Below are 25,811 nucleotides of genomic sequence, written 5' to 3'. Positions count from 1 at the left end.
ACTGGTAAGCCACAGCTGTTATACACTTTTCCCTTGAGGGATAGTGGCAACCTGCTGTTCATGATCTGAGAATGTTGCCAAACGCACCCCAGCCCATTCTCATTCTTCTGATGATTTCAGTCTCATGATCCGGACCCGCGGTCACTACCTGCCCAAAGTAGATGTATTCCCTTACGACTTGCACTGCCTCGCTACCTATCGTAAACTGCTGTTCTCTGCCGAGACTGTTAAGCATTACTTAAGTTTTCTGCAGATTAATTTTTAGACCCACCTTTCTGCTTTGCCTCTCCAGGTCAGTGAGCATGCATTGCAATTTGTCTCCTGAGTTACTAGGCAAGCCAATATCATCAGCGAATCGCAAAATACTAAGGTATTCCCCATTAACTCTTATCCCCAATTCTTCCCAATCCAGGTCTCTGAATACCTCTTGTAAACACTTGCCGAAGGTAGTGGAAAAAAGACTTCAAGCAGCCGAGCAAAAGCTGAACAGGGCCGCCATTCTAAACGAGAATGGTCGTGACAATAAAACGCAATCTCCCAACGTGACAGGAGAGGGAGTGTCAGCAAAACACGTGGAATACGTGAAACGTGGGGAGGAAGCAGCTGGAACGAGCGGCGCCTACCTTGAGGGCCCCACACAAAAAAAAAAGCAAGAGCGCAGGGGTCAATGCCCCTTGTCAAGTCCGAGTCAAGCGCAGAAGGTCAAAGGGAAGCAGGGAGAAGTAGGAGAGAGTGAAATGGTGATTATCGCTGGCAACTGAAACCTGGGTAGGTGCTCAGAAGTGATTGTGGAGAGGGTGAAAGGCGATAAAAGATAGGCTGTAGGGACATTCCCAGGGCGGACACTAGCTTCTGTCATGGAGCGAGCAAAACAAAGGTCACGGGAAATGGACACGTGCGCAGCCTTATCATAGTATCAGGTGGGCTAAATGACGTCCTAAACAGGAAAGGGACAGGACTAGCCCAGTGCTTGGAAAAGGGGGTTGATGAGTTGCGCGAGCTGTCCCCTCAGGGGCAGCTCGTGTTGTGCGCGGTGCCGGAGGTGCCTGTACGTGACAGCCACGTACAACGAGCTTAGTGGCTGCTAATGAGGCGATATGGAAAATGAGCCTCGAGAAAGGTTTCGAGGTTGTCGAAGTAAACAGGGAAGTGAGAAGGTGGGGTGGTCTTGAACGAGACGGCACCCACTTTAATTAAAAGCTTGGACGAGCAGTGGGCTGGCGACTTGCTGGTTGCGTTGTCGCTTTTTTAGGGGGCCCATGGGCGCTCAGGAGGCCAGAATAGGTAGTAATGAAGAACGTCCTCTAGGGGAACCTAAGAATAGCATCGCCGTCAATGACAGGAAAAGGAGCAAAACAAGAAAGAGAGCACGTCATGCAATAGGCTACATCAACATGCAGGGCGGCGGAAGAAAGGAAAAGTGGGCAGAGAATGAGGAGCAATTAAATAGAGAACAAATAGGGGTGTATGTGGTTACAGAAACGCACCTTAGGGACTCGGAAGAGCCGCCAGTGATTGAGAATTATGTTTAGTAAGGGTGCAACAGAACTAAGTCGGGAAGAAAGGGCGGTGGAGTCGGAATGTTCATCCATGAGGGATCCAAATGGAAAAAGTAAATTTAAAATTTAAAGGGCATCTTTGGTTATCAGGTACAATGAGTGGGAAAAAACTTGGCTGGGCGTAAGGTATTTTTCGACCGGAAATAATTGCACAGCGAAGAATCAAGTGTTAGTAGAATGCCGAAGGGCTGATATGAAGGGTTTCGGGAATGATGCCGAAATTATCCTATTACGTGACATGAATGCCCATGTACAGGATCTCGATGGCTATACCGACAACAATGGGAAGTCAGTGCTAGATCTCTCTGAGCAACATAGCCTCGTAATCGTGAACACAGGGCCTAAGTGTGAAGGGCAGATCACGTGGGACGTGGAAAACTGGCAATCGACCATTGATTACTGTCTGATGAAAGAGTTCATGATAACTTGATAGAAATGGTCATTGACGAGGAAGGGTAAAGCAGTGCAGGGAGTGACCATAAACGCATCAGTTTGATAATGGGACATGTAGTTGGGAAATAGAGCAAAGAGTGCAAAATGGCCAGTCCAAATTTGAACGCTGAAAAAATAGCAAATATAGTCACAAGAGTCGAGGAAGAACTTGGCAAATGGGCAAGTGAAAAGCGGGAATGTAGTGAGCTTCTAAGTGTAATAACGACAGAAATGCGGAAAGTGAAACAACATGTTGGTAGGAAAGGAAACAAAGAAACCGAAACGCTGGTGGTCAGAAATACGTGATAAAAAGGACGCCGCACCTATAATATTTTGGAACGAAATAAAATTATTACGCAGAAATTCAACAACAATATAACAACATATCCTAGACGAAGATGGAAACAAACTGGAAGGGGAAGCGGCATTAAATTACATCCGAAAAATAATAGCCGAATCATTCTAACGCACTGACGAGGTTGTATATGAAGAAGAAAAAAGCGTCAAAGAGAACCAGATGGAAAAGGAGCTGGTACTGACAAATTTCAACTGGAGGAAAGCTGAAGAAAAATTCCTAAGCGCAAAGCCACAGGGCTAGACGAGGTTCCGGTGAGGCTGATTAATGAACTAGGACCAAAAAGTAACGAAGTTCTGGTGAAGGCAATGGAAAATACTTTAAATCTAGAAGAATACCTGGCAGTTGTCGACAAAGTAGGATGAACTTAATTTATAAAGGCAAGGGGGAGAAAGATAGAATTGACTCGTATAGACCGTAGACCATTACATCGGTAATATACAAGTTATCAATGCACGCAATCAAATTAAAGCTGCAAGCATGGGCAGACAATAATGGCATTTTGGGAGAACTTCGACTGGCTTCAGAAGAGGTAGGCGTTTGGATGATAATTTATTTGTTCTTACTCAGTGTGCTGAAATATCAAGATTGGAAAACAGACCGTTATGTGTGGCCTTTTTAGACATTACAGGAGCGTATGACAACTTATATCGCAGCATTTTTGTCGGATATTCTGGAAGGGCCATGGGACCCCTTCACAAAAGTTCTTGAAGATAAGTTAGAGCGTGTTCAGAAAAGAGCTGCAAGATTCGTCACGGGCATCTACGACTACAGAACTAGAGGTTCGCAAATCAGGGAAAATCTAGGGTGGAAGTTGCTGTCCAGACGCAGAAAAATAATCAGATTAAAGCTTTTAGACAACATTAACAGCGCTAACACAGGAATCAATAAGAACATATATTGAAAACCACCACATTATCAGTCTAAGAGACGCGACAGTTCCCAGAAAATAAGGGCCTACCAAAGTCGCATTAATGTATTTCAGTTTTCATTCTTTCCGCGAACAATTACAGAATGGAATTTGCTCCTGGATGAGGTAGTGTCTGGACCCAATTTTTCATTTGCCATAGAGAACTTTACATGAATCTGTTTTAGACAATATTTCCAGTGTGCCGTTTTATGCATTGTGTAACAAATTTTATAATCGGATGTTGTTAGTATTGGATGTGTTGCCTTTCTCTGCTAATTACGATGATGGTATTTTCAATACCATAGCTGATATGATGCTGTTTTTCTCGAAGTTCAATCTTTGACCTTTATGTCTGTAATTAACCCCCCTACGACAACGCCCAACTCGAGCACTGTAGGTATTTGTAAAAAATGAAAAGGGCAAAGCTTAAGCGACGATTGTCTACAGCTTTTGGGAGAGATTCACCTAGAAAATACCATTTGCGTTGGATGGGAAGGGATGAGGAGCAAGGAGAAGGTTGATATCAACAACGAACTGAGCCAGGGGTGCCCTTTATCCCCACTGCTGGTTATGATGTACAGGGTAAGGATGGAGACGGCGCTAGAAGGAAGTAATACCAGGTTTAATCTCTTATACAAACAGGAGGGTACAGTAGTAGAGCAGCAGCTTTCAGGTTTATTTTACGCGGACGGCATTGTGTCGCTAGCTAACAAGCAAAGTGATTTGCAACGTCTGGCTAATATCTGTGCACAGGAAGGCGAGAATTTAGGTTGGAAATTAGGTGTTAGAAAATCAGGTATTATGGTATTCAATGAAAACAGTGAACCGGCAGTGGCAATACAGGGCCAGGAAATACCTGGGGTGGAAGAATATAAATATTTTGCTATATGAATAAACGAAGGCAATAGATATATGGAAACAAAGGAAAAAACAATATCAGTGAAGGGGAAGAGAAATGGCAGCCTTAATGAAGCACAGAGCGCTATGGCGGTACAATAGGTACGAGGTGCTCCGGGGTATGTGGAAAGGTGTAATGGTTCCAGAACTTACGTTTGGAAATGCAGTTTGTTTTAAATCAGGGGCACAATCAGGACTCGATGGGAACCAAAGTTCAGCGGGACACCTCGCATTGGGCGCTCGCGGGAAGACTACAGATGAAGCTGTGCAGGGTGATACGGGCTGGACCAGTTCTGAAGTGAGGGAAGCTCACAGTAAAATTGATTATTAAGAACGACTGAGGAATATGGAAGTAAATGGTCTGGAAGGGTGTTGAAGTATTTGTGCAGGAAAAACATTGATTCACAGTGGAGCAAAAGAACTAGGTAGCTTACCAGCAAATGTGCGGCCTGTCAAGTGAGCAATACTGCAACAAAGAACGTCAAGCGGAAAGTCAGAGAGGCTGAAATAATCTCATGGGTGGCGGCAAGGGAAAAGAAACCTGCCATGAATAACTACTTAAGAGGAAAAAACGAAATTTGAAAAACCAAAGGGAAGCTCATTACTTTTCGAAGCGATATCGGTATGTCTTAGAACACGCACCTATAAAGCGATATATAAAAAGGATGAAGAACCTTGTGCTTGGTGCGGTAAAGCTAGAGAAACGATTAAGCATGTTTTACTAGAATGTGAAGATATCTGCGCAGCGGTCGATTTAGGCACCACTGGCCTTCTTGAAGCCCTTGGGTTCAGCGAGAGCAGGGGGAAAGTAAACATGTCCGCAGTAGGGGGAGATTAGTGAGAGGCGACTGGAAGATTGGTAGAAGTAAGGAAACAACAAAATACGGAGACGTACAAAAACAAAGTTCTCAATAGGGGGCCAGAAAATTTGTTTGTGGGAGTTCATAGTGTTTTTTAACTTTTTTCGTTTTTAACCTAGGCAGGGCATTATGCAGTATAATAGCAAGAGCTTGGTGGCGCAAGCGACCGCCCCATTCCAAATGGGACGCTGATAGCATCCACTCATCCATCCATCTATCCATCCTACCATCCATCCATCCTTCCTTCCATCCTTCCTTCCATCCATCCATCCATCCATCCATCCATCCATCCATCCATCCATCCATCCATCCATCCATCCATCCATCCATCCATCCATCCATCCATCCTTTGCCGTCTTACATTTGGAAGTGCGGTTGTTTGCTTGAAATCATGGGTACAATCAGGACTCGATGGCAACGAAAGGTCAGTGGGACGCCTCGCATTGGGCGCTCACGGGAAGACTACAAATGAAGCTGTGCAGGGTGCTATTTATTTATTTATTTATTTATTTATTTATTTATTTATTTATTCACCCTCAGGGCCTTTGGGCATTAGAGAGGGGAGTGGGTTATACAACAAATGAGAGGGAAATAAATTACGACTTATACACAATATTTGCTATTTATACAATGTTAGCTGAAGGTAATGATAAATAGAGTAATAGAACATGACATCTAGAAGTAACGTGAAAAGGGAAACACCAACAGTAGTTCGTACACATTTTTGCTATTATACAGTCTTAGCTAGTGCTTTTCAAAAATTATTATTGTTATTAATGGAAACAGTGGCAGAAGGGAGTTCATTCCAATCTTTTGACGTGCGGGGCAAGAATGAGTATGAGAAATATGTCGTGTTACATGCACCAATTCTAACTTTATGCTGATGATCAGTACGGTGAGATAAGTATTATGGTCGCGACATGAATTCTGGATGAATAGTAGGGTGGTGATGCAGCTTATAAAAAAATAAAAGGCGGCAAATTCTTTGACGTGTTGCTAGCGGTTGAAGACCCAGATTCCATTTCATTGAAGATATGCTCGCACCACGGTTGTAGTTCCAAAGAATAGAACGAGTGGCATTTTTTTTATTAGTTCAAGGTAGTGCATTACGTTTTCGTGAAAGGGGTCCCATATAGCTGCAGCGTATTCTAATTTGGCCGCAAGAAGTTTTTACGAAGTAGTAATTTTAAAGGAGAGGGAGCACGAGAAAAGTTACGGCGTGGGTATCCCAGCACGCGGTTGGCTTGGTTAATTATATATCCGACGTGATGATTTCACGTTAATTTAGATGTTATATGCAGGCCTAAGTACATATATGAACTTGTCGATTCTAAAGCAACATTATTCAATTAGTACACAGGCAGGTTATCGTTAGATCGGGATACTCTCAGAAATTTGCACTTGTTAATGTTGAGTTCCATTCGCCATAATCGGCACCAACTGCTGACGTTATTAAGATCGGCCTGAAGCATGGTGATGTCGTGTTCGTTAGTTATTTTTCCGAGGATTACACAGTCGTCTGCAAATAAATGTACGTCAGAAGTTATTGCTGAAGGTAAGTCATAATTATAGATAAGGAATAATAGAGGTCCCAGGACGGAGCCTTGTGGCACACCGGACTGAACGTCGCTATGAGGTGAGTCATGACCATTAGCTGTTACGAACTGAGAACGGTTAACGAGAAATGACTCAGTCCATTTTAGAACGTTGTGATGGAAGTTTAATTTGCTTAGCTGATAAAGTAATAGTTTATTACACACTTTGTCAAGGGCTTTGGAAAAATCTAAGAAAATGCGATCGGGAAGAGAAGAACGGTCAAGTATTTGATGTAGTTTCTGAGTAAATGTTAATAATGGTGATTCAAATGAGAACGATTTTCCAAAACCATGTTGTGATGGCGAAAAAAAATGAATCAGACTCAAGGAAATCCGCAAGGTTAGTAAAAATAATATGTTCTAGCAGTTTGCAGCAGGTACTGGTTAATGATATCGGGCGATAATTTGTAGGCGATGTTTTGCTGCCAGATTCATGCCAAGGAATATTTTTCCTATTTTCCATTCTGATGAAACAGTATATGTGTTGAGTCATTGTTGAAATATATTGTTTAATATAATGCAACTTTAACAGCAGGTGTTTTTAAGAAATTTAGCACTGATGTTATCAAAGCCGGGTGACGAATGAATCTTCAATGAATCTGTTAGTCGAATAACTCTGCGAACTTCAACAGTCACTGGAGGCATAGTTAAGAAGCTATAGTCATTCAAGACTGGAAGTTGAATTTCAGCTGTGCACGAGAAATTTTTAACAAAGTTATTAGTCAGGAGAGTTGCGCATAGGTTTTTCGGAACAAGGTTACCAGAGCAATTGTTAAGAGTGATAGAATCATAAGAAGGTGTATGTATGACGCGCCAAAATTTTTTCACGTTAGTTATCAGCATAGATGGTAATGTGGTTGATAAGAATGTTTCGTTAGCGTATTTGATATGGGCTGGACAAGTTTTGAAGTGAGGTAAGCTCACAGTAAAATTAATTATGAAGAACGGCTGAGGAATATGGAAGAAAGTTAATGGGCTGGGATAGTGTTCAGGCATTTGTACCGGAAAAATATTGATTCACAGTGGAGGAAAAGAACTAGGAAGCTTACCAGAAGATGTGCGGCCTGTAGGGTGAGCAACACAGCAACAAGGAACGTCAAGCGGAAAATCAGAGAGGCTGAAATAATCTCATGGGTGGCGGCAATGGAAAATAAACCTGCCATGAGTAACTGATGTACTAAAGTGCCAGACATACGACACAAGAAGAGACACGGACGAACGCTTACCAACAACTAGCCCAACAAAAAGTTCTGCTGGAATATGAATAACTGCTTAAGAGGAAAAAACGAAATCAGGAAAGATATAATTTATGATAACTCAGAGGGAAGTTCGTTACCTTAAGAAACGTGTTCAGGCTGCCTTAGAACACGCACCTATAAAGCGAGAGATAAGAAGTAAGAAGCATGTGCTTGCTGCGGTAAAGCTAAGGACACCATGGAGCATGTTATATTAGAATGTGAAGATATCTGCCCAGCGGTCGATTTAGGCACCACTGGTCTCCTTGAAACCCTTCGGTTTAGCGAGATCAGGGGCAAAGTAAACATGTCCGCAATAGAGATTATGAAGAGGAGATTGGAAGGTAACGACAAACAAAGGAGGCGTACAAAAAGAGAGTTCACAATAGGGGTTCAGAATCTCTGGTTGTGGGAATTCATCGTTTTTTTTTCTTTTATTTTTTTTTAACATAGGTAGGACATTAGGCAGTATAATGGCAAGAGCTTGCTGGCGCAGCCCCGTTGCAAAGGAATAAGAGCCACCCTGACTCAGCGGGCGCCTTCGTAGCTCCACCTTCGCGGCTTCAAACATCGCATCGCCGACAAGCGCATCAGTGCACTTTTCCATTTGCTTATCTTCGTAGTGCGCGCCTCAAGTACTGTTTGATTTCTTTGTGCAGCGGACAGCAATGACAAGACCATCGCAACCACAGGCCGAGTGGCGGTGGTTGCTGCTCAGGGTCCCACCAACATGGACCAGCCGGACACTGTACTCTACCACACCATGGTAGTTACGAGAGGTTGGTTCCTTGTTTAGATGAGTTAACGAAGGCATCTCTTCCATTTTGCGCCCTTTTTTTTGTTACCTATGGTTATTTTTCACCAAGTGTATGACTGGCCGGAAAGCAAGAGAGCTCGGCTATTTGGTGTCAACTAAAACAATGCCTGGCGCATTGTGTCCAACGCGAAACAAACGGAGAAGAAGCGAGAAGTGGAGCGATTCCTTATTCGAAAAGAATGAATGCACGACAGGCAACGCGATCTCACTGATAGTCAAGCACAGATCCGCAGATAAAGTATCCGAATATAAGGAGGCCAACAGACATGTGAATTGTTCGGTTAAGAATACAGCTGTGGTGTGGAAGGCCAGAAAACAAGCTGTCTTTCAAACGCAGTTTGACTAGCGCCACCGCCTAGCAAAACGTGGTAGCATTAATAAAGCCACGATCCCACAAGAAACACATGCTTGTCACGTTACAGACTTCACCAAACAAGGCTGACAACTCAAATGGCCATTAGAATTTACACAACTTTGCGCTATTTAGATTTCAGTTAGCGATACGAATTTGGAACATTTTGTGTTGGTATAGCAAGATTAAATAAAAAATATATAGTAAGTATCAGGGTGTCGAACCAAAATTTTTTTAGGTTCGGTTCAGGTTCAGGCTTTTCTTTCTTCAAGTGTCCGGTTTATTCATCAACATCGTCAGTTGTACATAAAAGTCCATACAATATTTTCAATACAAAGGGAGCCCTAAAGTTAGGGACTGCCACACATGACCAAAGTGGAAAAAAGAAATTCATCAAGCAATGGTTGCGGTAAAATTGAAGAAAAGCAAACAGTGCAAAAAAGAAAATATAAAGCTGCTCAGTAAAAAAAAATTGCGAAGAAAACTTTTTGGTGGTGGTGGTGTTGCAGCAGGCGGGGTTAGCCTGGCATACATAGCCGGCAATTCTTCCACCTGAGCCTCCTATGAGCTGAGATCAGGGGTGTGTCACCAGCTGTCGATGAGTCCTGTGTCTCGCCGGAAGGCAATTCGCAGTAGTCGCGCTCTCTTCCTAATTGCCCCCCGAGGAAAACGACGTCTTCAATGGTCCTGTGCATAAGGCCACTCTTTTGCAGCCTGTCCACCATTCTGCGTCGAACTGTGGGCATCCCCAAATGAAGTGATCAGTGCCGCCACGCCAGAAAGCACAGAGCGGAACCTCCACTCTTGAATAACCAAGCCGGGGGGCTCGCGCACTCCGGCACACCAACGTCGCTTCCTCGCGAGTAAATTCATGGATCACACAGGCTTGCTGTGGAGCCTTGTGGATCGCCCTAAAGTGATTGCGTATTGCATCCTTACAGTTCTGAAAAATGTTTGCCGCTCTCAGCTTTGGGACGCGCGCTAGGCGTGCAAGAGCGTCCACTTTTCCGTTTCCTTCAATTCCTGCGTGGGGTGGGATCAATTGAAATTTTACGGGAAGCCTCATTAGAACATTAATCAGTGCCAGTTACCAATACAACAGTAATGGAAGGAATATAACGAGCATCATTATTACAATCAGCCAATTGCTAGGATTAAGAGATAAAATGATTGATTACATTCCGGGGTTTCACGTACCCAAACCACCATCTCATTGGGAGGCACGCCGTGGTGGGAGACCACGTGGGGTTCCTGCACCCAGTGCAGAGCACACTGACGTTGTTTCACTTCGCTACCATCTAACTGCGGCGGCCGATAAAATTATTCTTACTATGGTTCTTCAATACATGCTCTGTGAGCGATGGTTTTAATGAAATGTGGAACAGAATTGTGCTGTTTGCTTCCCGCTAGTGGGGAGGTTCCCTAGCTTGTGTGCACTTTAGGCAAAAGATGGTTATCAGGCTCAGAGGACCTCGTAATATTAGTATTTACAAAAGTTTCAATGGCAAAATCATCTATATGTACAATGTTAGGAAATAATTTACGTACCACAATTCATAACTTAAACTGAAAGAGCCGGTGAAAAGGATGAATGTTCATGCTGCAATAAAGTAGCATTGTCATCATCATCATCATCATCAGCCTGATGACGCCCACTGCAGGGCAAAGGCCTCTCCCATACTTCTCCAACTACCCCGGTCATGTACTAATTGTGGCCATGTTGACCCTCCAAACTTCCTAATCTCATCTGCCCACCTAACTTTCTGTCGCCCCCTGCTACGCTTCCCTTCCCTGGGAATCCAGTCCGTAACCCTTAATGACCATCGGTTATCTTCCCTCCTCATTACATGTCCTGCCCATGCCCATTTCTTTTTCTTGATTTCAACTAAGATGTCATTAACGCGCGTTTGTTCCCTCACCCAATCTGCTCTTTTCTTATCCCTTAACGTTACACCTATCATTTTTCTTTCCATAGCTCGTTGCGTCGTCCTCAATTTAAGTAGAACCCTTTTCGTAAGCCTCCAGGTTTCTGCCCCGTACGTGAGTACTGGTAAGACACAGCTGTTATACACTTTTCTCTTGAGGGATAATGGCAACCTGCTGTTCATGATCTGCGAATGCCTGCCAAACGCACCCCAGCCCATTCTTATTCTTCTGATTATTTCACTCTCATGATCTGGATCAGCAGTCACTACCTGTCCTAAGTAGATGTATTCCCTTACCACTTCCAGTGTTTCGCTACCTATCGTAAACTGCTGTTCCCTTCCGAGACTGTTAAACATTACTTTAGTTTTCTGCAGATTCATTTTTAGTCCCACCCTTCTGCTCTGCCTCTCCAGATCAGTGAGCATGCATTGCAGTTGGTCCCCTGAGTTACTAAGCAAGGCAATATCATCAGCGAAGCGCAAGTTACTAAGGTATTCTCCATTTACTCTTATCCCCAATTCTTCCCAATCCAGGTCTCTGAATACCTCCTGTAAACACGCTGTGAATAGCATTGGAGAGATCGTATCTCCCTGCCTGACGCCTTTCTTTATTGGGATTTTGTTGCTTTCTTTATGGAGGAGTACAGTGGCTGTGGAGCCGCTGTAGATATCTTTCAGTATTTTTACATACGGCTCGTCTACACCCTGATTTCGCAATGCCTCCATGACTGCTGAGGTTTCGACTGAATCAAACGCTTTCTCGTAATCAATGAAAGCTATATATAATGGTTGGTTATATTCCGCACATTTCTCTATTACCTGATTGATAGTGTGAATATGATCTATTGTTGAGTAGCCTTTACGGAATCCTGCCTGGTCCTTTGGTTGACGGAAGTCTAAGGTGTTCCGGATTCTATTTGCAATTACCTTAGTAAATACTTTGTAGGCAACAGACAGTAAGCTGATCGGTCTATAATTTTTCAAGTCTTTGGCGTCGCCTTTCTTATGGATTAGGATTATGTTAGCGTTCTTCCAAGATTCCGGTACGCTCGAGGTCTTGAGGCATTGCGTATAGAGGCTGGCCAGTTTTTCTAGAACAATCTGCCCACCATCCTTCAGCAAATCTGCTGTTACCTGATCCTCCCCAGCTGCCTTCCCCCTTTGCATAGCTCCCAAGGCTTTCTTTACTTCTTCCGGCGTTACTTCTGGGATATCGAATTCCTCTAGATTATTCTGTCTTCCATTATCATCGTGGGTGCCACTCGTACTGTATAAATCTCTATAGAACTCCTCAGCCACTTGAACTATCTCATCCATATTAGTAATGATATTGCCGGCTTTGTCTCTTAGCGCATACATCTGATTCTTGCCAATTCCTAGTTTCTTCTTCACTGCTTTGAGGCTTCCTCCGTTCCTGAGAGCTTGTTCAATTCTATCCATGTTATACTTCCTTATGTCAGCTGTCTTACGCTTGTTGATTAACTTCGAAAGTTCTGCCAGTTCTATTCTAGCTGTAGGGTTAGAGGCTTTCATACATTGGCGTTTCTTGATCAGATCTTTCGTCTCCTGCGATAGCTTACTGGTATCCTGTCTAACGGAGTTACCACCGACTTCTATTGCACACTCCTTAATGATGCCCACAAGATTGTCGTTCATTGCTTCAACACTAAGATCCTCTTCGTGGCTTAAAGCCGAATACCTGTTCTGTAGCTTGATCTGGAATTCCTCTATTTTCCCTCTTAGCGCTAACTCATTGATCGGCTTCTTATGTACCAGTTTCCTCCGTTCCCTCCTCAGGTCTAGGCTAATTCGAGTTCTTACCATCCTGTGGTCACTGCAGCGCACCTTACCGAGCACGTCCACATCTTGTATGATGCCAGGGTTAGCGCAGAGTATGAAATCTATTTCATTTCTAGTCTCGCCGTTCGGGCTCCTCCATGTCCACTTTCGGTTATTCCGCTTGCGGAAGAAGGTATTCATTATCCTCATATTATTCTGTTCTGCAAACTCTACTAATACCTCCCCCCTGCTATTCCTAGTGCCTATGCCATATTCCCCCACTGCCTTGTCTCCAGCATGCTTCTTGCCTACCTTGGCATTGAAATCGCCCATCAGTATGGTGTATTTTGTTTTCACTCTACCCATCGCCGATTCCACGTCTTCGTAGAAGCTTTCGACTTCCTGGTCATCATGACTGGATGTAGGGGCGTAGACCTGTACAACCTTCATTTTGTACCTCTTATTAAGCTTCACAACAAGACATGCCACCCTCTCGTTAATGCTATAGAATTCCTGTATGTTACCAGCTATATTCTTATTAATCAGGAATCCGACTCCTAGTTCTCGTCTCTCCGCTAAGCCCCGGTAGCACAGGACGTGCCCGCTCCTTAACACTGTATATGCTTCTTTTGGCCTCCTAACTTCACTGAGCCCTATTATATCCCATTTACTGCCCTCTAATTCTTCCAATAGCACTGCTAGACTCGCCTCACTAGATAATGTTCTTGCGTTAAACGTTGCCAGGTTCATATTCCAATGGCGGCCTGTCCGGAGCCAGGGATTCTTAGCACCCTCTGCAGCGTCGCAGGTCTGACCGCCGCCGTGGTCAGTTGCTTCGCAGCTGCTGGGGACTGAGGGCCGGGGTTTGATTGTTGTGTTCATATAAGAGGTTGTGGCCAAGTACTGCACCAGGGTGGCCAATCCTGCTCTGGTGAGGGAGTGTGTTACCGGTTCTGGTCACCGGCATCAGGCCACACTCCAGGCCTGTTTATGCAATTTTATCAACACTCGGATTTTTTTTTTTTTTAATCCGGTGGAAAATTGCGCGGCACCGGGATTCGAACCACGGACCTCTTGCACGCGAGGCGGGTGTTCTACCTCTACGCCACCGCTGCATTGTATTGGCGTAGTGGCATTGTATTGGATAATAATGACTGAAAGTCATGACAAGAAGCACCTGATTTTGTAGGCTTTGAAGTTGGATGAGGTGTGTCGAGTATGAATTTGCCCCAAGCTAATACGCAATAAGGTAAATGACTGTGAATATTTGCGCGATAAAACGAACGAATCATGTGCGGCTGAAAATATGAGCGAGGTTTGATGGTGGCACGTATTAAAAAAGTCTTTAGCACAGTTGATTGCGCATGAAGGTAGAATCAGGTGCCTGTCTAAAACTAAGCCGAGAAATTCTCTGTTGTCGGAAATTCGTATTAAGTTGTTTTCAATTTACACAGATACATATTTGAAAATTAGTGTCGATGGCAGAATGAAAAATCATAAAGTGTTTTTAGTGGATTTCTGTAGCTCAGCGCTAACGTTTCGCTGCAGCTTGTCGACATTATTAGCGCAAGTAAAGCAGTCGTGGCATCAGGACATAAGATCCAGTTAGTCGAAACACGAGAAAGGTTGTTAATAAATAGCACAAAGAGCAGCGGGCTAAGGATCAAGCCCTGAAGAATACCGTGATTTATGTTCTGAGAAGATGAGAGTACCGTCAATCTGGAGTACGATTGGTTAGATAGCTACAAATAAACTCAAGTGACGGACCAGTTATTCCATAATATTCAAGTTTATGCGTAAGAATTTGGTGATCAATGGTGTCAAAACGTTTGTAAAGTCTGTAGATACGCTTCCAACCAGCAAGCCTTTGTCTATGATTTTTCGGTTAAGGTTAGAAGCAGTTGAGTAACCTGGTCGAACTGTTTAGGTGGCAACAAATTCAATTTTGCTAAATTGAATACTACACGTCTATAAAAAGCTTTCGAATTATTTTATTGAGAAACTAAAGAGAAGGTCTGCAGTTATCGAGAATTTCACGAGCACCTTTTTTGTCAACAGTTGTTATTCTGCCAACTTTCAGAGAATTTGGAAATATGCCTGACAGTGACAGTGACAAGAACTTTATTAGAGTGTCCTGAGGAACTCGATTGGGGGGAACCGAAGGCTCCCCGATCAAGTTGGTGGCTCCGCCCACGACAGGACAGTGAGGTGGTGACTCTCCGCGACGTCGCGGGCCCTCTGGACGGCCTGTAGTTGGTTTGTGGAATCCGAGCTCTTCAGCAAGGCGTCCCATTTGAACTTGTTATCAAAGTCGGAGCCCGCGTTGTACGGGCACAGCCAGAGCATGTGGTCGAAGGAGCAGCACGCGTGACCGCATTTGCAGCACGATTGCGGGAAGTTCGGGTCCATGCAACTAAGCACTCTCAGGGTGAGGTAGGATCTCGTCTGTAAAAGCCTGAAAGTAACAGCCTCAGCCCTGTTCAGTTTCGGGCTGGGGGTAGGGAATTTCCTCCTGCTGTGTCTGTAATGTGACGTAATTTCGTGAAAGGTCGTAAGATTATCTTTGAAGGGGCAATCCTGCGAAATATGCCTACTTTAAATATTTCACTAACAATGCCTGCTGTGATAGGAGATCGCTCACTCGAAATTTGCTTGATACGAGATGGGTTAACAGAGCCTAGGCCAGCTCTAGTAGACCTAAATGAGCACATAACGTGAAAAACTTGCTCTGCACTCGTAGGCTGCAAGAGAAAAGAGTGAATGTGGCGAGAGAATGCTGATCATGGGGGATCTACTTTGAGAATCTAAAATACTGATTGAAGGCATTCGCTATATCAGCGATGGGAGTGTGTTTGTGCCAGTTATGATTTTTTTTAAATGTCCATGACATTTATTATTTAAAAATTCATTGATAAACTGCTGGTTCAGTCTCAAATTATTGTCATTATTCAATACCTTGCTCTGAAAGTAATTGCGTTTGGCACACTTAAGTGCGGCTGCAAGTGTTTGGGACTATCCCAAATTGTACGTTGCGCGTACATTGCATGTACATTGCTTGCACGGTGCACGTTAAACGAAAACCCAGCTGGTCAAAATTAATTCGATCTACGGCGTATATAATAATCATATTGTGGTTCATACCCAACGCGCTTGACACGCAGATCAAATTTCGTCGATCGTGCTCGCCGCTATCGTTGTGCATTCGGTGTTGTATTCTTGTTTTCCTGGCTTTTTGCGAGTCGCAGTTGTGGCCCTGTCCTGGTCTTTACCGTCACTACAGCGGGACCATCAGAATGCAGGAACCATGTGCCAATCAGCTGCGCGACTTGAAGACAAGAAAGAGTGAATTGTAATAACCGCCAGCGAGACAGTGTAACGACATGCTGCGTCTAGCGATGGCCACTTGACACATGATCCTCAGTATAATACTAAATTTTCGCTTTCCTATTGTAGTAGAGAATCAAAGCACCAAAGTTCTAGAGTTCACTAGAGCGGTACAATGATTTCTCCGTACCGGAATCAGCACCACATAATATAAAAGATAACTTAGGCACAGCTGAGCTTGGTCACATAATCGCTAAGCGAAAAACATATGCCAAAGACGAAACGTATATCCTGCGGCACGAGTGGTCCGTACGCTGCTCGCTCCCGTCTCGTGGAAGATTGCGGAATGATGAACACAAGAATCGCTTTAGTGCTGCATTCACGGCGACAACTTCTTTAAAATGACGACAAATGCTTTTTGTTACGTGCACAAAGCGGCAACAAGGTTGAAACGATTCGGGTCAACGATCGTCAAGCATCGTTCGATCCACACGTGTAGGCACTGTTGTTATTGCAGTGCAAAGACTGCACCGCAAGTCCAGGTATATATCGTTGCCGGCAGCCACAAGCCTATCTGAGCGCGACGTGATTCAAAGCATTGTTTGGTGACAAAATGTGTCTTCACGAATCGGCGACCGCACTTGTAACGTGTGTCAAAGCTAGGCGTATGTGCAGCGAAAATCACCCGCCGGTTGTTTAGGAGAAAATGATTCTTTAGATTGAAGCAAGTTGATTTTATCCGTCTTGGCGGCGTTCACGGTCGGCGATCCAGTCGGGGAGCACGCGTACGTTCTTCGGGCGAGAAGCTTCTTCTGGCGAGGCATTCGTTGCGCGCTAATCGTCGGACTGCTGTGCTTGAGCAACTCTTGTGACCAGTGTTTCATTCTGTCCAGCAACGGAGAAATCTTAGAATTTTGAATTGATTCAGGAGTACCGCGAAACAAGTTATACGAAAATAGTCAGGCAGATGGAAGGAATAATCGCCACTTGTGGAAAACCCGGGCGCGCTTTTCCGGGAAGCCAATAGCGGTCGAGAGCCGAAACTTGACTACCTTCGGTATCGCCCCGCATTCTTAAACTGCTCTGAATTAGACCACAAGAATGCTTATACAGATGTGGCAGGAAAAACGGTCGGCAAGAATGCTTCGCATTAATATGGCATTTATGAGTGCGCTACCTCAATGGAACAAACAGGCTTTGGGGGATAGCACGCCAGAAGCGCGCACATGTCATAGCTAGCAGGCGACGCGAGCCGCCATCCGCACTTGCAGCCAAAGTCAGCCTGGCCAATACAATTTCTCAGCCAATACAGGGACAACTAAATGAAAATTTCATGAAACACTCTCACTCAAAAATACGATGGATCGAAAAACACAGTTGTAGTTACTTTCAATGCTTGATGGCGTATTAGTAGGAGCGAATTATTCTTGACGTTTATTTGGAGCTAATTCCGTGTCCGCACAAAGCGATAATAGCAAGTTTTCTGAACGGTCCGAGTGTTTCCACGAGGGATTCTTAGTCAGGCCTTGGAACTATGCAGACGACGTATTCCTGCAGTTCAACCGGAACGCCGAGCGCAACTGCCCGCCGCTGGCGCCCGTACTGCCCGCGCCCCCCGAGGGCCGGGCCGTGTTTGGCGGGCGCCACATCTGGAAGAGCTTGAACGTCACCACCTTCCGCGCCCAGATCGGGCCGACCGGTGGCAGCCGCGGCTACGAGAAGGTCACCGGCCAATCGGGCTGGGGCATTTCGTGGTGGATCAACGAGGAGCTCATTCCGGTGCTGCACGTGGAGCGCGGCAAGACGTACACGTTCGTGGTCGAGGGCGGCGTGGACCCGAGCAACTCGGCTCGCTACCACCCCTTCTACATCACCGACAGCAGCAAGGGCGGCGGCTCCAAGGAGGATCGCGCAGTCCTCGGGAAGAAGGTACTGAAACACGGCGACGCACCACGGACGCATAAATGAAGCAAGGACTATTGATACGATTTAGCGAAGTACGTGAAAGCAGGGACAGGATAGGACGCCTGCCTCAACTTCTTGAGCTCCGGACGCACTGGTTAAAACCGTAGAATGGAAGCTGGCTGAAGCCAGCCTCAAGATGTGCAAATAGAAACTGTCGTCCGTGGTGTACGACTTCGTTAAAGCAGATGGGAGACAAAGCGTCGCAATGGCTCTTCTCACCAGGGAGCAGAATCATAACGCAGGAGGTGCACGGGAGTTGTATATCCATGATAGAATGCGTGCAACTGAACGAGGACGTCGAAAGCATTGACACACGCTGTGCGTCCGCTTCTTTCTACGTCCTCGTTCAGTCGCGCTTGCACACTCTACCATGGATTCAAACCAACTAGCCCGCCAACGCGTTTTAACCAAGATCCAGCACAAATGTGTAGATTTAGCGGCAATTTAATCTCTGAAAACTGTAAATAATTGTCTTGAGGTAGCTCATGGGCAAACGTTAGGCCTTTTCCATGCTGTCTAAAAACCGATAATACATGTGTGGCATCGTCACGAACAGTCACGGGGTTACAATTCTTTAGAGATACAAGAAAATCAGCCTCATAACAAAAATTCTACCAAAAAGATCCTAGTCGAGGTTTCTAGCAAGTACCTGGTCAATACATGAATGAAAAATGTTACATAAAACTGGAGCTAAAAATACCCAATAGAAGTGCCGTTACATTGTACATATATATCTATAGCCAGTCATTAAAAGAAACAATTGTGCTGCTATTACTACAAGATCTGGAGGAAACGGTTCGTATGCGCTGATTGCGCTCCCCTGGAACGGTGCTAACTCGCCCAAATGTCTACCTTGCTACAAGCTAGTCTTGCATCCTGGTCCCAATTTTCAAGAGAATACTATACGGCAGCTTAGAAAACGGGATAATGCTTCATGGTTTAATTTATTTCTTTTACTCTAAAACAGGGTTTCCTTCTTCCGTCCGTTAGTCTACTGTGCGTCGTCATATCGGGATTCATGCATCAATTACTATAGGACACAGATGCAACTGCCGTTTTCTCCATTCATGCGCTGACTTGCCGTCTATGTCGTTGTGCCACTTGGTCATTTGTCGTATAGCGTCGTCCTGCTTCACTGTCATGTCATCTTCGTGCCGTTGTCATCGTGCAGTCATTGTACTGTCGTTGTGATATACAGTTCGAAGTGCTTGCCTAATATATCAGTAATTTTTCGCAAAGTAGGGGTATAAGTGAGTTCATACCGGCAAGTGCTCAAATTTGTGATGTTTTTCTTAAACGGCACGGCTGTGGCTACTCTAAGCATGTTCTATGCGAAAATACGCTGTTTATTGCCGTTGCGGAGTTTGCGCATAATTATGGAGCACTGGGTGTTTTTATCACTATTCTAGGGCCATCTATTGCTTGCTGGAGTTGTCTTGGACTCCCAGGACAAGGTTGACACCTCCAGAGGTAAGTAAGTTTATTCTTGGCGACACCTCACAGCAGAAGCACCACCCAACTCCGTTAATGACTCTTTGATGACGCTCTGAGTGCTCGAACTTTGCATTGCAAAAGTTGCACTTCCCCTTTCACGCTCGCTAAGCATGGAACAAAACACGATAAATGCGTTTAAATACTTGAAGCTCTTAGCTATGCAGATACAGCCGAATGCTTTTCTTTGCTTTTAACGATATTATTACTGGTCAAAACGTATTGTTGGGTTAGTTAGTTTAATCTGGCAGCAAATGGTCCCAGGCACCACACGGCACACTAACAACGCTACATTTCATTCTTTTGCAATAAATGCTGGTTGTCAAGCAATAAAATCAAGATAAACATCGATACACAAGTCTACCGCGTGTTCATACAGGATCCCGATAGAAAGCACACATCATTCTCTGATAGCATAACAGACGGCATGCTTACAAAAGAGGTTTCTCGGCCATTATATTCAGGCCAAGAAGGAGTGAAACAAGGTATTGGGCACAGTACCACCTTTTATACTGCGTTCTACTAATCTTGATATTGTCTCGGTCTCATTTACAAAAATAACTCATGGGATCAACACACAAGCCATTTTGTGAGCAAATGTTCCAGGATCATCGGAATATTAAATCGATGAACTTTAATCCCGTCAGAAATTGAAATATTAATTTATAAGTCGTTTATTTCTCAAGTTATGCACTGCAGCCACTGAGTATCGGGTACCAAGACATATTCGAACATAACTCGGCTACTGCAGTTGCAAAACAAGCTATAGCACGTATTATCGTAAACTAATCTTGTCATTATTATTATTTAAAATGCTGCCGCCATCGATTGAGAGCATACAGGTGGGCATACGGCAGGTGCATAGTGCAGTGAAAAATGAATGAACTCTTGCAATGAATTATGCAACCACACCATACATATACGAAGAAAGACACCGATACCACAACGAACCAAGCTTTAATCTTCTTGACAGCGAAGCCAGGCCAGCTCTGAGATCGAAAAGTTCTTTCAGCAGCCAGCGAGAGGTGTTCACGAATGTTCTTCACTTGCTCACACCAGCGAGCAGCTACAGTGTTCCGACAAGACTGCGGCCGCGTGTCTCGCCGCCGCCACGCACACGAGCAGCATCTGCAACAGCTGCTCATGCGAGTTCCGGCGACGCGTTCAGTAGGCTCCCAAGATGCTGAACACACGCTTCCTTGCAGCAAGAGCTAAGAGACCCCTGATTAAAGGGGTATTACATGAGAGGTTGTGAGTTTCATATCCCACATATGTCAACCCACGCAAGTTGTAGCTGATGTCATAATAAAGACAACTGACTATTTGTAGCACGGTAAAATTTTCTTACCTCACCAGTTTTTATTTCTCTAGCCTAGCTGTAGCTAAATAAATCCGCTTATTAGATAATTAACTTCGTTATTCGGTACCATGTCATTTGCAAAGTGTACCCGAACAGAGCTTGAGAGAATTAGAGGGGCGGGTTTCACTGTTAAAGTCGAGAAGTATCAGTTCGGCCAGGCCCACGTCACGTATTTGGGGCACGGAATAGGACACGGAAAACGTGAACCAATGAAAGTCAAAGGGGTGGCAATAGCTAACTTTCCGAGATCACTAAAAAACGTTGCGCGGTCATTTCTGGGAATGGCCTGGCATTACGAGCACTATATTCCAAATTATCCTCAACTTGCCAGTGCGCTAACTGACAGCCTCCGGAAGCGTGAAGCAGGAGGGGTCACTTGGAGCGCCGATAGGGAAGAGGCTTCCCACAACCTGAAGAAAGCTTTGCCTTCACGGCCTGTGCTTGTTTCGCCAGACTTTTGCAGAGAATTCGTTCTCCAATGTGACGCCAGCAACCGTGGTCTAGGTGTCGTCCTTGCCCAACTTAACGAACGAGGTGAAGAGCATCCCGTGTTGTATCTCAGTCGAAAACTGACACCGCGAGAAGAGGCGTTTAGCACCTCGGAGAAAGAGTGTTTGTGCATAGTATGGGCCATTCAAAACCTAGGATGCTATATTCAAGCCACGAAATTCACGATCGAGAGCGACCATTGCCCACTTGCATGGCTGAAGCGAATGTCCTGGAATAAACGGGAGACTGCAGAGATGGAGTCTTATTTTGTAGGAATACAACTTCGAGGTCAAATATAGGAAAGGGAGCCATAATGAGAATGCAGACGGTCCGAGCCGGGGATATTAAGCAGCAAAGTTTGGGTAACTTTTTAAACTTGTTCTCTACGTATCGCTGTCGATGTTATTGAAATAACGCAACTACTTTCTGTCTTGCCGAGCACTGACCACGACAAAAAAAATTTGAACCAGCATTACAGACGTCGCGAAGACTGATGAAACAGCAGAGCTGTTTGCGCTACTTTCGCCCACCCAAGCCAAGCTTAAACTCGTCAGGCGCCTAATGTTCATTAAGCGAAGGCGCGGTGCAATCGCTTTTCGACGTCGTTGAGCTTAGGCAGATGCGACGGTTTCGGATGATAGCCATTCGTGTTCCTTAGCTGGGGCAACTTCCCGCCAAGCAGAGTCCTTGCAAGCCTTGTACACGGACATATCAGCCACACAAGGTTCCTCGAGAAACGCCTTTCGCAGAACTTCGAGGGCACTACGCACACTGCATATCTTGCTTAAATTCAAATTGAACCACAGTCCATCATAAACTGCTCAACTGTGTCTAAACTCAACGTCCAGAAAGTCTCGTCTGAATCGTCCGTCCGCACCAGAAGTAGCCATCCTCTCTCTTCGCTTGAAGTTCCCCATGAAGCGCAAGCGAGGATCGGACGCTCTTTGTAGCCGCCAGTTCATCCCGATGTGTCGCCTCGTATCGCCGTTTTGCTTCTGCTTGTCTGGCCCGCAACTCTGGATCGTCACCCATCTTCCAGCGCTTAGCTTCGGCAGCATTAGCTTTATATTGAGGATCTTTCCGCTTACGCCTCATACCCTCACGAGCTGCTTCCGTCGTCTTTCGCATTCGCTAGGCTTCTTCAGGAGGAAGTATCTTCTTCGGTCTGCCCAACTAGACAGTATAGAGCAGATACTGACGCCGCCGGCCACAGTCGCCTGATGCCCCCCCCCAGAAAGATAGCCAAACGATCTCAAAATGTAGCCCAGAAATAACCAGACCTAGATTTTTCGTGAGCGAGAAGTAGCCAAAAACATACCCTAAACGTTTGATGACGTTCTGCAGGTGTCTTATATACGGTGTAAATGGTGTCGAAATCCCACCGCGTATTACCGGCACCAAAATTACTTCCGCTGCATGCAACCAGCACAACACTGGTCTCAAGGTCTACGTAAAGAATTCTAGTGAGCCGCCACTCAGACCTAGATTTGTACACCACTTATTGTTACAATGAACCGAAGGATTTCTTTTCCGATTTGCTCATGACTTTATCGGTATTTACAACGTTCTGAGCTAACTTTACATCGCGCCTCGCTGTACCCGAGGTGTTTTTCTATAAAAGTCGAGCAAACTATTCCCAGCTCCAACCTTGAGGATCAGCTCTGGCTGTTCCCGATCGTGGGCCCACGAGGCAGCTCGAGGTCAAGTAATTAAAATAGCGATGCCTTTCTGAAGCTTGATTCATAAAATGAACATTTCTCTCCCGCTCTCTTTTTGTTTCCAATTTACTCAAAAGCAGCTCGACGCTGAGTTTGCAAATGGTGCCGCTTAGAGGCACACTGAACTTTGCAGAAAACTTGAAACCTTCTCGCGTTTTTCTCATGCGAAGAAGCGCCAGTTGTGACCGCAATTCGCCTTTGAATGGGAAGAAACAAAACGACCTGCTGGCCCATAACAGCAGAGGTGAATTAAAGTTTGTAGTTTGAATTGCCGCCTGAATTACGGCGCTGGCAATAATCCAGGTAGTATTAGTATCGAAAAGAGTTTCAGGGCGCAATGTTTAAACAGTGATTCGCTGGCGAGATTCGCGCAATGTGCAAAACGCGCACGTAAGTTTCTGTGAATGCAAGCACGAATGCGTGTGTTGCCAAATTTCCAAGGAGGGCTCTGCACCTTACTTTCAGTGCGACCTGAAAAAAAAATAAAGAAATATAATTCCACTAGGGAACACAGAAAATTGATATATATGGGTCGCGCACGGCTGTTATGAAGTGCAAAGTAAAACCCTTTATTTAAGAAATACAAGCACTATACATCAGAATAGCCAGTCAGTAGAACACTATATATACCTTTACAAACTGGCAAGAACTCTTTGCCCGAACACCACTGCGATGTGTGCAAAAATAATAAAATATAGACGTAACAGTACCACAAGCACCTATTATGTATATCGAACGCAGTTTTTTTTTCTCATCACAGCTGGAAAATACGCATGAGCAAAGTATAATGTAATTACTGGTAAGACGAACAAAGAGGAATTACAATGATGATAAAGTACGTGCATATAAAAAGTAAGCCATTATCGCAGTTACTTGTACGCACAAAAGTTAAAGGGAAGAAAATTATCGCAGGAGCACGGTATGAAAACCGACGAGTTATCTTCCTGACGTTGGCAAGGCAATCACTGACCGACCTTTAGTGATTAATTGCCTTTCCATCTTCACTGTGGACGAACATCGTTTTTGATAAATTTACAGAGATTATCATTGTAATAATACGCAACGTTCAAGAAGTGCCATGAAACAATCGTGATTCTCCCATAATACGTAGCTGCTTCACTAAAACAAAAGAACGGGAAAAAAACAGTGTGTAGAGTACCAGTTGATACTTCTCACACTGAGGATTTACACAAATGGATTAAATATATAGTCTAGTCCCATTTGAATTAACTTTCACTGCCACATGGACCATATAGAAATGCAGAGTTGAAACGCGACAGAAATGTTCATCTGGCTGAAAATCTTTGCAGCAGTCCCCACTCTCTGCCAGACCAAACATCACGTGAAGGAGAGCTTGCAGTGTCTCATTCGACGTAGGGTTTCTCAAATCATTCTTTGTCAACGAAACCTGGCCGAACACGCCTAGGACGGTGCGTTCGAAACAGGCAGCCCAAGTAGGGACAAAACAAGCTCAGATAGCAGAGGGAACATTGCATTTCCGGCACCGTTTTTTGCATTCCTGGTGCTTGGTGATGCCTGGTGATACTAGAGCAGAATATTTCGTTTTATCGACAGTTGAGACTGCTGCACTTCGCTGAGCATGTACATAAAGACTCAAGGAAGGAAGGAAATCAACTTTTTTCAAGGTCCTGCAGGCCACGAGAGCTTTGGGCTCTCATGGAGTGGGCGTCTCCCACGACGGAACCGGCAGGTTGAGTTTCCTGGCGGCGTCGTGGATCTGCTGGACGGCCGAGAGTTGCGGAGCGAGTTCTTCGCTCCGGATTGCTTTTTCAAAGTTGCGCAAGTAGCTTTAAACGAGAAACGTGACGGTTTGAGTCTTTATGTGGCCGTGCTCGCAAGCTCATATAAACACTCAAACCGTCGCGTTTCTCGTTTAGAGCTACTTGCGGAATTTTTGATAAAGTTACTAAGTAAATAAATAACGCGGTAATTTGCAGGAGAACCAAGCAATAGGCTTCGAGGAACCCTTCATAAACATTGAAGGATCACGGGCGAAATGACTCGCTGCGACATGCGTGCGAGTACTTGAGCTGTTGTGTTAAGTCGACAGAATAGTTTGCTCTGTAGCAGCCGACACGGAACACGTACTCGACAGCTGTCAGCCTCACCGTTTTTCTTACTGGAGCACGCGTGAACCGGGAGTAGATCCGAGACCAACACAAGAGTAAGAGAGCGCTGGAATACGTATAAACATGGCAGCCATGACATAACGCCATCCTCCCAGCGCCGACATTGCTTAAAAACTCAGCCTTCGAGATTGCCTACATATCTTTGTAGCAGCAATGAGGTTTTAGTTTTCATAAACCGACGTTCCCTAATTTTGTCAGTGTTGACGTATATTTGGGACTCGGAAGTCCTTAAGACAAAAATAGCCCAAATATAGTCATGTAGCCAACCCAGAATTTTCGACGTCAGCACGCATAAAAAGTAGCCCAATTTGGCTATTAATAGCCCAATCTGGCAACCCTGCCGTCGGCACATACATCGCCTCTTTTCCAGGAGAGCACCTGCACGTCAGAGCTTACGTCATCAGTAGGCTCAGCCAATCCCATATGACGCGCCTCCTATCCACGGGGAGACGCTCCCGGACCTTCGAAGCGAGCGGTCGCATCGCCCCTCGCTCCGACGACTACGGCTCGCCCGCCACTTCTTGCGCGCGTACGTCTCCGCATTCGACCGCGCTTACGAGCGCAGCCCTTTTCAGGGCTCGCATGACAGGCGGAGGCC

At 45.0% G+C, this 25,811-nt stretch overlaps 1 protein-coding gene across 1 annotated transcript in view; it reads left to right on the top strand.

Moving 5' to 3' along the window:
* LOC126545889 (protein Skeletor, isoforms B/C-like) overlaps nucleotides 1-25,811 on the top strand; it is a 341,332-nt gene that overhangs the window by 299,751 nt on the left and 15,770 nt on the right. Inside the window, exons 17-19 of the mRNA XM_050193912.3 lie at nucleotides 8,503-8,622; nucleotides 17,581-17,969; nucleotides 19,415-19,475. Of these exons, the coding sequence (XP_050049869.2) occupies nucleotides 8,503-8,622; nucleotides 17,581-17,969; nucleotides 19,415-19,475 (570 nt within the window). The remainder of the gene's footprint in view (nucleotides 1-8,502; nucleotides 8,623-17,580; nucleotides 17,970-19,414; nucleotides 19,476-25,811) is intronic.

This window comes from Dermacentor andersoni, chromosome 1 (genome assembly GCF_023375885.2).
Source record: "Dermacentor andersoni chromosome 1, qqDerAnde1_hic_scaffold, whole genome shotgun sequence".
NCBI classification, from domain to species: domain Eukaryota; kingdom Metazoa; phylum Arthropoda; class Arachnida; order Ixodida; family Ixodidae; genus Dermacentor; species Dermacentor andersoni.
Note: the sequence above shows the minus strand (reverse complement) of the source record. Positions and strands in the feature narration are given on the sequence as shown.